The following is a 14,457-nucleotide window of genomic DNA, read 5'->3' as shown; positions in this document are numbered from 1 at the left end:
GCCTATATAAACATTTCAAAGGTAAATAGACAGTACATGTGCTTTATGTAAACGTTAATTAATATTCGTACATTACTTCTCATATAAATGCCAGTGAGTAAGTTATGTTTACGAATTAGTTCTGGTATTTTGATCACGCGGTCTGCACTTTTTAGAAGACAAAAAAATTGTTGAATTAAATCGAAGGTCAGAATAACTCGCATTTGTTTATTTATCGAGAGATAATGCTACTGACAAGAATGTTCCTAAAGACAATGTCAATATATTCTCTACCACAAGGTTTATTTGAAGTACCTACATAGATCTTTTAATAGGTATGTCTGACGTTTTTAAATTTTTAAATTAATTTTTTCACAAAGAAATTTTTACTTTTAATTGCTATTATTATCCAATAAAATGGGACACAAACCTCAGGGTCGGCGGAAGGAGGGAAACAGTGCAGCTGATGGCTCAGACGGCAATTTTTAAAAGGCCAAATCTTAGCCATCATAATTCCAAAATACGGGACATCAGAATTATAATATCAGCTCTTCAGGCCGAGAAGACCCATGGCTTTATTTACTTTTTTTTTCGACGTCTTTTATCACACGCTTTTTCTTTCCAATTCAATTCTTCAATATCCACCACACTTTAGGTCTTCCACGTCTCTTCTTTCCTCCTGTACTAGATTCTAGTATCATTCTCGGTATTCTGTCTTCATGCATTCTGGTAACGTGTCTTAGCGATCTTAATCTGGTGACGTTTCACTGCTCCTGCAATATCCAGTTCTTTATATAGCTCCATGAGCTCGTTATTACTTACGTTACTACTCTCCTTGTATCTGCTTGCAGCCATATACTTTTCAAAGTATTTTCCTTTCCAGCACTCTTAACATTGTTTATTCCGTTATTCCAGGGACCCATACCACACTAGTAAATATTACTATTGGCCGAATTACTGTTATATACATTATTGACTTTTACTTTAAATCTTCTTGATACATTTGCATTTTTAATAAATCCTTTTAAGGCTTGTAAACACCTATTCCCAGCCTTAATTCTTTGTTGAATTTTCCTCCTATGTCAGGTTTCCTACTACATTGCACCCCTAAATATGTGAAATACTACCTCAAATACATATGTTTTGCCGTTCTCGTTTGTTATGCTCAGCTATTTGATTATAATCTTCGTCTGTCCATTACATATATTTCATCTTATCCTGATTTATTTGTAAACCTATTATTAGTGCCTGTTTTTCTAATTCTTCTAACTCCTTTCTACTTCTGGTGCGTATTGCCACATCTCATCTTTTTCACTCTTGTAAACCAAGCCATACATTTTAAAATAGAGCTTGGCTTCCGAGATATTAACTTTTTTAACATAATGAGAGATTCAGTTAATGTTTTTTAATTTTTCTATTTTTGTTGAGCAGTGAACCAAGCTTTACAAAAATATTCCTTGGCGTGATCGACTCGGATGTTTCTGCGTAACACTCAACCGTTCTGCAATTAAGGTTTTTGAACAATTGTGAAAATGATGCAGATGGCTAAACTTCATATTTGGTACTTAGTCCAAGCATTCTGTCACGGATTAATGTTAAATTTGCAGAAATTATTACCTGGACAAAAAAAATATGACCGTATAGAAAATTAAATTTTATACTGAGTTTCTTGTTCTTTAAACTCGATCCAATATGGCGAACATGGTTAAAAAAAATCGCAAAGTTGAGAAAACGGTTTTTCTAAAATAACTAAAAAAATATAGCACGGATTGAAAAATTTTAAATGAGAAAGTTGTAGGTTTTAAAAAGATCTATCGACTGATTTTTTGAAAGTATCAATTGATTTGTTACTTTTCGAGATATATCGAAAAAACCGTTAAAAATCTTCTATTTTCTCTTCTTCTATAACTCGTTTACATTTACGTGCCCATATTTGCTATTTACTGCAAGCATAGCCCGCGACAAGCCAAAAAAGTACATTTTTGAAAAATTTTAAAATATTAATTATTTTTCGATATATTGAAAAGGCGCTCTCGAAAATTGGCTAGATCTTCTCAGCGGATAGCCCTACAGTAACGATTTTGGGTTTATTTTCTTCGTAAAGAGTTATATTATCATGCTGTTAAAAAATGTTCACGATTTTATTAATTTTCAAAATCAAAAAATGGCTGAAAAAGTTGCACTTTTTTTGGGTGTGTTTTTTTCAAATAACTATTTCAATTTTTATTATATTTTTGTACTTAATCTGGGGTAGCTAAACACGAATATTATAGCATTTTCGCCTTAGAAGCAAAATAGACCCGTAAATGTTTAGTTTTCTTTCTTTAAAAGTCATTTTCATAAAATAAAAACCTCGTCAAACGGACACCGGATTCGGATTCAACGACCCCAAACGTACGTGTATGGTAGTTTAGTCAATCACACACTGAATTTAATTTTTGCCGTGGGGATGTACATATTATTAAACGCATTTAAAAAGTGGAATAATTAAACACGTAATTTTTGTTCACGGTCAACCAATTATTTTATTGCTCTTATGATTTATACATTCATTATTAATTATGTCCGAAATAAATTTAAGTCTAATGTTTCTCTCTATTAGTGGTAACTGTAAAAGGTTACTAGACGACATTTTATAGAAGTGGATTCAGTGAGGGAATTTAAAAATATTTAAACTGCATAAGTATCTGCATAGAACGTATCTTAAAAGTAACTTGGTTTATATTATACAAAGCTTTCATAAAAAATTACAAGCCACCTGACCGTTAATTTTGTTTGTAACAGTAATTTTATTTCCTTCGTGAAATTTCGGTAAAATTAAAACAAGATCAAGATTACGTTAAAACACGATATTCTGTTTCACCAGCTGGCGACTGACTGCTGTATTTTTTTACAAGACTTTCGCTGTGACAACGATTTCAAGTAGCAAAATGGAATATCTCATATCCAAATGAAATTTGACATCTGACATATGACATCTTTCTGAAATCTTAACAGAAGTAGATACAAAGAAGAAGTAAGGAATAAACCTTAAATTATTTTATGTTCTATATTGTCTGACATTTATATGTTTAAATTTAATAAGAAATATTTATTTAACAAATTAATTTTACAGTTAATCGAACATAAGATCTAATCTTTTTTCATTTAGAATATCAATTGAATATTCAAAATGGGCATAAAGTAGCAATGAGTAAATCCAACTTTTTTCTGTTATTGTATATGATATATAATTTTTTAATCGTAGTTAAATTAGCGTCAAATATAGAAAGTTTGGGAATCTTGCTCATTTACGGTGGTATATAATTTTACTTAGGGAGCAGATTTTAATGTAGGATAAATATGTATAGTATCTTTAATGAAACATGTATCTGTGTAGAACAATACACACATATTATGCAAGAGTAGGTTTGATCTATGTATCACGCACTAGTTTTATGAGAAAATATCACATTTATCTCCCAAAGAATTGTTAATTTTATTACGCCACGATCCAAATGACACGAGAAAATACATTAAATATAATGTATTTTCTCGTATTTTTCCAATAGGAAAATTTGCTTCGTATGAAAGATTTTTGAGCAAAGAAATTGTAAACAATTATTTTAAAAAATTGGTTTGACACTGAAGTTGCCTTATTAAAAAAAAAGTTTAGCACCTCAATAAACCACTTTGACATTTAATGTGTTTTCTATTCACTTTACAATTTTTGGTTTTCCGATGTCATTTATTTTCAACATGGCTATTTCCAACAGATATTACCTAATTGCTTATACTAACGAGTTTTATCATGTTTGCTATTATGTATAATTATTTCTGAAAAATAAATATGTTTCAAAAGTCAAGTTAACTGTACCAAGAAGTCTTTGAACTGTAAACTGTTTATGTCATCGACCGATGAAATGAATGCTAATCTAACTGACAACAGATAAAGTGGTTTTCACCAAAAATTACTTAAAAACTTGTATAAGCAGATATTACAATATTTTTAACATAATGGAGCCAAACGGAATCACTTTAATTCAAGTTCGATGAATACATACATATACATTTGTATGCAGAAAGAAATAAATCTAGATTACATACTTATATTGGCGTATACAAGGTGTTTGGAAACGAATGGGCCATACTTCAACGCTTCCCGATTTAAAATAAGTTACGTTACTTAATACAATTAATACAATTTTGTTTTCTTGAAGAGTTGCCGGCATCAATAAAAATAATTATATAAGCTCATATATGTATGAGTAAATAAATTTATCCATGATTCTATGGTTATGTTTCTGTATGAAAATGGTCAATTTATACTGTGTGATTTAAAACTACACTATTACTAATAGTATCAGTGGCAGCAAGTTGAAATTAAAGTTTTCATATTTCGATAATGAAGCATATGCGTCATACCCTTTTTAGGAAATGTCTACTAAATACATGACTTAAAAAATTGGAACAAAATAAAACAATATAGACAGATATATTATCTTTATTTTTTTTTCAAAATTAAATTTTCTTTCTTTGTGGTTGATATTAATATTCTATTTTTCAAACCTCATATTTCTGTAGCTTTTGATTACAATAAAAAAAACTGCTGTTTGTATTTATCAACTGTTTCCAAAAAAAAAAATCAAATATATCTAATGCAACCCATTCTAGATTTCAGAATTAGTAACACTTTTTTCATTTTTTATTTCGCAAACTTCATCCAAATTTTTTTCGTCACAAAATGAGTTTAGAAGCTAAGTCTGCTTGAAATCATTGTCTAAAAGACTATCAGAACCTCTTCAATTTCAACTAGCCTCCAGCGGCAGTTTTTAAAAAAATTGGGAAATATTTACAAAATATCTACAAAAAGGGCAGATTTAAAGTAAATTCTATTTTCAAATTTAATAACACTACAAGAAATTTACTAAATAATGCTAATTTCGTTTGTAACTTTAAAACAGGATAATTTACAAACAGTGGCTTCCAGAATTTAACTTTACTAAATAAATATTTTCTTCAAGAAAAGATTTATAAATTTCCTGTCTATTGATTTAAAAAAATGGAAACAATAAAATGTAGCTCATTAACTAAAAAATGCTGCCATGCCGCACTTATTTTTTCTAAGGAATTTACGCACCCAAAGTTTGTATTTAAATTGAAATTGTCCTCTACTTTAATGTTACAAAAGTTCACATACCTATTATGTTATAAAAAATGGTCGACATTTTGCTTTAAAAAAAAATAAAAATAAGCTACCTACACTAAATTAACAAAACTAAACTACAAAATAATTTTAAAAAATAATCCCAAATCCAAATCACATAAGTTCCAGGTTTTTGAGTCAGGCAACCTGCGGTACAAACGCCCAGTTAAGTATCGATTTTGTGCTGTATATATTCTTATTACTCTTTGGATAATTTGTTAATCATCATGTATATTCGCATTTCTGCTTTTAGATATGTTCCTGCTCTAACATGAAATCGGTCATTTAGCGAAATGGGCAAATCGAGGTACTTAATTCCGAAATAATTTTGCAGGCCACTTAATTTTGGATTTAGGTTGGCTATTATGAGATCTTTTTCCGAATAACTCAGAAGCAGTGGAACATTTCAGCGGAAGTTGACCCAAAAGTATAAAACAAATAGGTGCAAATTAACCCAAACTAACCTAATCTAACTTAACCTAACCTAAACTTAATATAATACCATTTAATAAACTGTCATAACTGCCACTTTCGTAATTGTTACTCTTTATTTATTTGGACTAGAAAAAAGATGATATTAGCCGGGTACTCATTGTTAATAACGGCTGGTATATACTAGAACTGTAAATGTTTTCAGAATTTTTTTCAGGTTTGGACCAACGAAAAAAATTTAAAATTTACGAAAACAGACAAACATTAAAATATTTTTGAAATCACGTTTTCTTTTTGGCAAACATTTTATTTGCTTTCTACGTTTATAAGAAGTTCTAAGATTTTCACATATTTTAAGTTTCAAAGTTCAAATTATAGAAACTGTGCATTGTATATTTGTCAAACACCCAAGAATTTTTGCCATAATATAAAAAGTATATTTAATGAAAAATTATAATTTATTTATCTGAGAAAATATGATTATTACGATTATTACTTTTAAAAGCATATAAACAATTTTTATTTAATATATGTAATATATATTCTTCATAGTACCTAGTAGTATCCTATCAAGGTAAACTTCAAGCAATAAAATAAAAAAAAATAGCTATTAACAACCCGTGATTTTTCCTCAGCGATAAACCAGCTATTTCAAATTAACGAAGATATTAAAGTCTAAAATATTATTAAAGTAGCAACTTAATTAATATGCTTTGAAATGTCCCGTATTTACCAGTAATGCTAAAGAATCTTAATAATAATTAATATGACATTTTGACCGAATGAAAAATTCATATTACCTTGTTTCATTTTCATAACTTTTACGAATAATTTAAAATTTCCACTGCATACACAACTTTACCGTACCCGTCCTCTTACTTTTAGACCACAAAATTGATATACTGGAACGCACACTAAGAATATTAAGCATTTTGTAGGTGTAGAATAATATTTCTGTTAATCATATATTATTATTTTGACAGGAATGCAATATATGTATAATACAAAAGGTTTGATAAATCTGCAGTGTACACAGATTTAATCCGGAACACCAGTGTAGAATTTTACAGGGTGGGGCGATTTTAATGTCAATTTTGTTCAGAGTATGGAGTTCATAGACACACGTATGGGACATATTGCTAATGAGATAATGTTTTCTCGTGGCATGCTATGATTTTTTTAATAATGATGTTTTTGGAAAATCGTATTAGGGATTTTTTTATTAGAAACACTGAGTTATTCAGCACAATTTAAAATTCAAATTCCCAAAATTTCATTAATTTATGTAGTTGCATATTTTTTTTATAGAGCCTCAAAGTTCCAAAAACTGAAAATTCTTATTTTAGTTTTAAAATATAGGGGGCTTTTAAAAATGAGTAAAAACAGTAAATTACAATTTAAAAGTAGGGAGTTCATAGACACACGTATGGGACATATTGCTAAGGAGATAGCAATAATATTCCCTAATACTAGGGATTTTTTTATTAGAAATTTGACAACACTGCGTTATTCAGTAAAACCATTTAAAATCCAAATACCCCAAAATTTCATTAATTTATGTCGTTGCATGTTTTTTTATAGAGCCTCAAAGTCGCAAAAACTGATAATCCTTATTATTGTTTGAAAATATAGGGGGCTTTTAGAAATGAGTAAAACTAATAAAATGCAATTTAAAAGGGTTAAAATATCATGTTAAGAAAGAAAAAACAATACAAACTACCATTAACAAGTTAACAGTGCTTGCACAAATTAATCCCAGTCAAGGAAAACAAAATTGGAAAGAAACACCAAAATATTCTAAATTCATATTCAAATTCAAAATTATGCTATTAAAAATTCAAATGTTTCCTTTTTCAATTAAACCACCTTCTAGTTCTATACATTTTTCAATTCTTTTTTTATTTTATTTAGATACGTTTAATAACGTTTCTTCGTTAATCTGATTACAAGTTTCCCTAATTCGAGCACACAGTTGTTGAAGATTACGTGATCGATTCCTATACACAATGTTTTTCAAATGTCCCCATAGAAAAAAATCTGCTGGTGTAAGATCAGGTGTTCTTGGTGGCCAGTTAATTAAACTAGAGCCTGCCTATCCATCTGTTAGGAAAGTGTGTTTGAAGCCATTCTGTCACAGGTCTGGTGCAGTGGATAGGGGCACCATCGAGCTGTAGAATGGAATTTTGCCGTTCAAGCAAAGGAACATCATCAAATGAATCATAAGACATAAAATTCAGTTCGCAGAAATGTGTAAAAAATATTTCCATTTCAATTTCCATGGCCGTATAATCTTTGACCAAAAATGCCACAAAGAACATAAATTTTCTGTTAGTACTGACGCTTGTAGTTAATTACATAAAGGGGGTTTTCAGACGATCAATAACGAATATTTTATGAACTTACTATCCTGTTAGTAGAAAATGTAGCTTCCTTCCATGTAAATGATGTTTTTTAAAAAAATTGGATCTTGCAAATAGTTTCCTTGTGCCCAGAGACAGAACTCCAACCTTCTCTCTGCATCACCTGCTTCTAACGTGTGCAGGTATTTGACTTTAAATGGCCTAATATTTCTTTTTTTTAATGATTTCAAACTGTCATCTTACTCATATTGGGTAAATCTCGACCTGCATCAGATAAACTATTTGTAGGATTATTTCGGAAATATTTAATTATAGTGTGCCCCTTTTCATTTGCTCGATGTCCTGAACCTCTTTTTACCGTTCATGAAATATTACCTAAAGAAAATTTGAACTGGTTAAAAAATTCTACAAATTAGAAGATTTACCACTGAGATCAAATATACGATTTATTCGTGATACAGTAGAAATTGATATTCGTCGGTTTGGATGTTCAGCATTAAAAAGTATAACTACATCTCTATAACTTCGATCATTTCTACTTGTTAGTCGAATTATTTGCACTTTTTCGTTAATACTCAAGTCTATTTTTATTTTTCTAGCAAAATATTTCTCACAAAACAAAGCCGTAATTAAAGCGTGCTAATAGATGTCATGATTTACCATTTCACAATATTATTTGTTTTTCACAACAACCCTGATGAAACAAGAAAAAATAAATTTCTTTCCGAGTTATAAAAATTATGTCTTTAGAGAAATTACCTAATTTTAAAATGTAATGGTACTGATATTGTTTTTTCTTTCTTAACATGATATTTCAACCTTTTTAAATTGTAATTTACTATTTTTACTCATTTTTAAAAGCCCCCTATATTTTCAAACTAAAATAAGAATTTTCAGTTTTTGGAACTTTGAGGCTCTATAAAAAAAATATGTAACTACATAAATTAATGAAATTTTAGGAATTTGAATTTTAAATGGTGCTGAATAACGCAGTGTTTCTAATAAAAAAATCCCGAATACGATTTTCCAAAAACATGATTATTAAAAAAATCTTAGCATGCCACGAGAAAACATTATCTCCTTACCAATATGTCCCATACGTGTGTCTATGAACTCCATACTCCGAAAAAAATTGCCCCATCTTGTAAAATTCTACAATGGTGTTCCGGATTTAATCTGTACACACTGTATATCATACAATGCCATTATCATTTTTAGAATAACAGTATTTACTATTAACTTATCTTAAATAACAAATTCAAAGATAGAAATTTATATGTTCACCAAATGAACGGTAAAATACAAGTAATAGGGAGGGCGTTTTTAAGGTATCAAATACGGAACACAAGAAAAACAAAAAAAATAAAGCTTAAGATGTTACAATGTAAATTTTAAAGAAAACGCAAAATTTAAACTAAAATTACCATTTTCTTTTAATTAAATTGAGAATAGAAACTAAGAACCTTCCGTAATTTTCAAGAGGAATAAGTTAAATTATAAAACAGAATATTCTAAGATAATATCGTAAAATAGTTCAACGTATCATTTCCTCATCTGATTTCCTTAATAAAATTATAACACAATGTATCTACAGATAATATCTTTGAAAATTTAATTATTGGAAAAAGGTAATTGGTAATAAATTACAGGAACATAATTTAGACAGACATAGACCGTAAAACTTTGATAAATTATCTCTATAATAAGGAAAATTACATATTTCTAATTATTTGAAAATTAGATCATGATATTTAACACAAAATAAAAATAAATCATTATTAGATAATAACCTAGTGTAAATTTAAACTGTAAGAAAGAACTGTTTAAAGACGAGCACACAATTATCAAGTAGAACTCTAGGCACATGACATTAAAACGAGTACAATAATTAGCTTATTATTTAATGTTCGTTACACAATGTTAAACGGTAAATTGTACGTTGCGGGAATTTTTAAATAACATTTTCTATCGCAAAACATTGTAGACCATTCCCGTTAACAACAACAGTCATATTGTAAAAAAAACTTACAGTTATTTTAATACTAACAGAAATGCAAATTGTGGATACTTTTATTTAAATAACTTTGTCATAACAGAAAAATGTTAATCACATTAACATTTTTAAACATGAAGTGTGCAAAAACGACTACCATGGCTTTCAACTAACAAATAATTTCAAATTGAATATTTAAATTATTATTTATTTAATAAATCTAATGAAAACACTCAAGTAAATTTAGAAGAGTGGAATCCAAATAAATTTTAACCATTTATATGCATATTTATAAAATTTAATAAAATATTCAAGTTATCAAATTGTTAGAGAGGTTATACTTAGGTATTATTTATAATCCCAGAACTTTAATCATTAATATTTATTTGCCTCTAATTTAAGATAGAAAGATTTAAAATTATTGGACATACTCTTATAGCAGTCATAATAATACTTAAAGTCAATATGAATTCAAGGTGACTATAATAGGCGTAGATGATATCCAGTACGTATATTTTTATTTCCTATTATTATAATTTTTTTTCATAAACAAATAAAAATAAATTTTTGAAAGTTATTTTAATTTTTGAGCATAAATAAGCAATAAAAATTCCCTCATATACCCTCATTATGGAAAAAATATAAATACACATACTATACAAAGTAAAATATTGTTGAATTACGCTATCATAAACTCATAAATAACAATAAGAAAATAAAATAATCTTGAAAGAAAAAGACAAATATCACCGTTTTGTCATTTTTTTTAATAGTAGGATACCTATCGTTTCAGCACCCATACCTCCTTGATATTTAAAAAAAACATTTGAAATGGTAGAGTAACGTTCGCAATTATTTTCTTCCTTAAGATTAATAGTTAATATAAAATAATTTATGTGTTAATTGTATCATAAAATAACATTTAAAATACTGCAGAATATTTAAATAATAAAATAAAATTATTACATGTTTCACAGATTTATTTGTGGGTAAAGACCGCGAACGGTTTCAAATAATTTATTCTATTAGAAAATATACCTACCGATTTTTGAAATAATTTTAATCCCAGACATACTAGTAGTGAGCTTAGATAAATATCTTTAATCTGACATTTGAGTAAAATCACGTAAATATGAAGGTTGTAATAAAAATAAAATATATCAATATCTGTCGATTTCAATTAATTAATCCAAAAGGACGTTTCTACAATGGCTAGTGGCTTAACTGTCTAAAAAATAAACAACATTTGCAATAATCGATAATATACAGGGTGGTTTATAAAAGGAGATTTAATTTTAAGCAAAAATTGCCAGTCGGGTTTCGTCTTTCCCACAGAAAGATTGACAGCTTTCAAAGATAAATTTTGCAAAAAGTAGGTCATGCAACATTATTTAATCAGAGTAAAGGTTATAAAAAAGAGAACACATTATTTTACATAGCTTAAATGATCTTGTTTACATAACCTACTGTTATTTTTGTAAAATTTAATGGCTTAATATCTGAAAGATTAACTCTTTTTCCTTAAAATTGGATTCTGAAGCAGATTCCTAATTTTTTACTTCCTGCTATAAAACGCCCTGTATACAGTTTCCAAATAATGGGAAAGTTTAGAAGATATAATACTCATGTTTCTCTATTTAATATTATTATCATTTGGGTGTGTACAAATTTTTAGTATTTATTTATTATATCAGTATTTTTTATTGTTTGCTCAACTGACGCAGTTAAATATGTAACATGTTTTTAAATACTTTTTGTGAATCATTCTTATATCATACAATTTTCATTTATAGCCCTGAAGAAAGTCTGAAATAAATCGAAACTTTAGCATAGCTAAAAAATAAAACTTATTTTATTGTCATATCTTAGATACATGAACAGAATAGAATTCAAGTGAAAATTAAATCTCAGTCCAAATCAGTGGCGTAGATATAATGTAAGTTGGTTATATTTACTTACAAAATTATAATTCGACTAAAAAAATAAATAATTTTTTTTGTCTTTTTGTATAGCTTTTATCGGGTTCATTCAAATTAGCAATATGTGAAGAAGATACGTTTAGATAAATTTAGAATTATACAGAGTGTTTCGTAACAACATATCTAAACTGAAGGCTAGGTTTTTTTCTACCAAATTTAAAAATATTTTGTTTTATAAACAAATTGTGAGATACATGGTGTTAAAGTTTGCAGAAAAAGGTATCAGATTTATCAGAATACAAGAATATTCAGAGGATAAAGATATGTGCGAAGAAGAGTATTAAAACACAGAGGCTACAATTTGAATATATTATGCAAAGTAATCTAAATAAATATCTATATTTATCTAAAAGTGTCATCTTTAAGAATTGCAATTTGTGCCAAAACAGTAAAGCTAGCAAAAATAAATTATTTTCGTTGAAAATAAGATTTGTATTTCAAAAATATTTTCTCCAGTGGCGTAGCTATCTTAATTTTTAAAGAAACTATAACGAGCAGGCGATTTTATTACATCTATTGTGCACAGAAAATTTCTTTTCAATATTTTCATTTATTGAGAAAATATTTAGAGATAAGTACAATTTTTTTTAAGTTGCAAAACCAACTCAAAACGAAGACTACAAAGGCAAAAGAAAATATTCTTAAATTTGGAAAACCAAACTACTTTTTCATGTTTGACACAAATAAATTATAACAAACGATAAACGAATTACCTTTAAATGGTAGTTTAAACAGTTTCAAAATGTTTATTTCTTAAAAATCTCAAATATCGCGTAATAGTACAAGGTTGCTCTGTTTTCACTAAAGATTTTTTATCGTGAAATGTGGAAATCTGTCAAAAACAAACGTGTGCATCACCGTCAGAAATAAAATTGAAACTTTTTTTAAACTTAATGTACCACCGTGACACATTTAAAATTAGTAAAACGCTCGGTTTCTGTTACAGCAATCCCATACTCGCCGGCATTTGAAAACAATTAATTCTAGCATTCCAAAGAACAGTAAAAATGCAAACCTGTTGCGCGCCGCACGGTTCCAACGCCAATCCCGTTAGCAATCCAGAGAGGAAAATCCAAAGCATCGTGACGAACGGGAAGTTACCGTTTCGGCACCACTGAAAAAAAATCCTTCGACGACAGGAAGCACTGCACCGAGATGTGCACTCGCGCGGGCCGTTGGATGCTGCTAACTGTCGGCCGAAGACGCGCCGCGCCAGGAGTAAGCCGGGTCACCAGGTCACAAGGCTGCACGGAGAAGGGAGCCGCGGTATCTCGTGCTGCCAACCAACACTCCTACGACCCAGATGCGAGGATGCGAATGTTATCCCGTAGTTCTGGTGCTTTGACCAAGAAGATTCGCTTGCCCCGTCCAAGGAATTAAAGGCCAATGAATTATTTTTACAGTATTTGCCTACACATTACCGTGCCTTGCCCGAGTGACGGTACCGAGTCGCAATAGCGCCCGCGGAAATTGTTTAGTTTTTTGGCGATAGCGATGACGCGACGGTGCGATCTCCGCTAACAATTTTGACAAATTTTGAAACAACGTTTAGATATTAGAAATTGTTGTACGTATATCGATGATTCTTTGAAATATAACACACGATATAATCAACACTATTGAAATTCATAGAAGTAGAACCTATTTTTCCCCTATACAGGGCCTAACTTAAAGTTATTTTCTTTTAATCAAATAAATACTAGAGTTTTTTAAACTTCATTTAAACTTGTCTACGCCGTCATTGGACAGCGCCTCAAGTCAGTTGTATCAGCGCGCTTATTACTGTTGTAACTAACAGAATGACAGATAACGAAACTGTTGTATGACTGTGTCATGTTATTTTTTAATGTTAATGCAAACAAAGCGCATTAACTAATATCAGTATGTAAATAGGAATACGTTACTATTCATAACTCCCACGAAATGGTAACTCTTTTTAGGACTATATAATTTGTCTATAATTGTGAAAAAATTAACTTCTTTAATATTGCAAATTATGTTTAAAAGTATTTAAAAATTTAAATTTTGTCACGTGATCGAGAAAGCATTGTGACGTCATTTAGTCATAAACTGCTTCTCGGTCGTTTATCCTTTAGTCTACATTTCCTATGCCGATAAGACAGAATCAGTATCAGTACAGAGAAGTATTTACAGTTTGGAAATCGTGTTCTATAAAATTAAGAATGAGTAAAAATAGTAAGGTGAGATGATGTAGAGCTTTTACATGAACATATATTATTTCTTAAAGTAATTTCTATAACTATCTAAAAACAATAAAAAGACAAACTATCTTTATATTCAAAATATATTTACCTTAACTGAAGAACCTCCCACTGGTTGGCTAGAATCTGTTGGACACCCTTCATATACAGGGTGTTAAAAAAGAGTGTAAAATATTTAAGGAGGTAATAGTATGAACCAAAATAAGCAGAAAAGTCTCAATAAACATGGGTCCGCAAAGTAACGGTTGCGGAGATATGGAATGTTTTATGTTTTTTATTTCCTTTTTTTATTTTGCAAAAACGTTGT

At 29.2% G+C, this 14,457-nt stretch overlaps 1 protein-coding gene across 1 annotated transcript in view; it reads right to left on the bottom strand.

Moving 5' to 3' along the window:
- LOC108911097 overlaps nt 1-13,117 on the bottom strand; it is a 114,677-nt gene extending 101,560 nt beyond the window's left edge. The window contains exon 1 of the mRNA XM_018715932.2: nt 12,944-13,117. Within this exon, the coding sequence (XP_018571448.1) occupies nt 12,944-13,009 (66 nt within the window). The 5' untranslated portion in view covers nt 13,010-13,117. The remainder of the gene's footprint in view (nt 1-12,943) is intronic.
- Between the last annotated feature and the right edge of the window lie 1,340 nt (nt 13,118-14,457).

The sequence above is a fragment of the Anoplophora glabripennis genome, unplaced genomic scaffold (assembly GCF_000390285.2).
Source record: "Anoplophora glabripennis isolate ALB-LARVAE unplaced genomic scaffold, Agla_2.0 scaffold324, whole genome shotgun sequence".
NCBI classification, from domain to species: domain Eukaryota; kingdom Metazoa; phylum Arthropoda; class Insecta; order Coleoptera; family Cerambycidae; genus Anoplophora; species Anoplophora glabripennis.
Note: the sequence above shows the minus strand (reverse complement) of the source record. Positions and strands in the feature narration are given on the sequence as shown.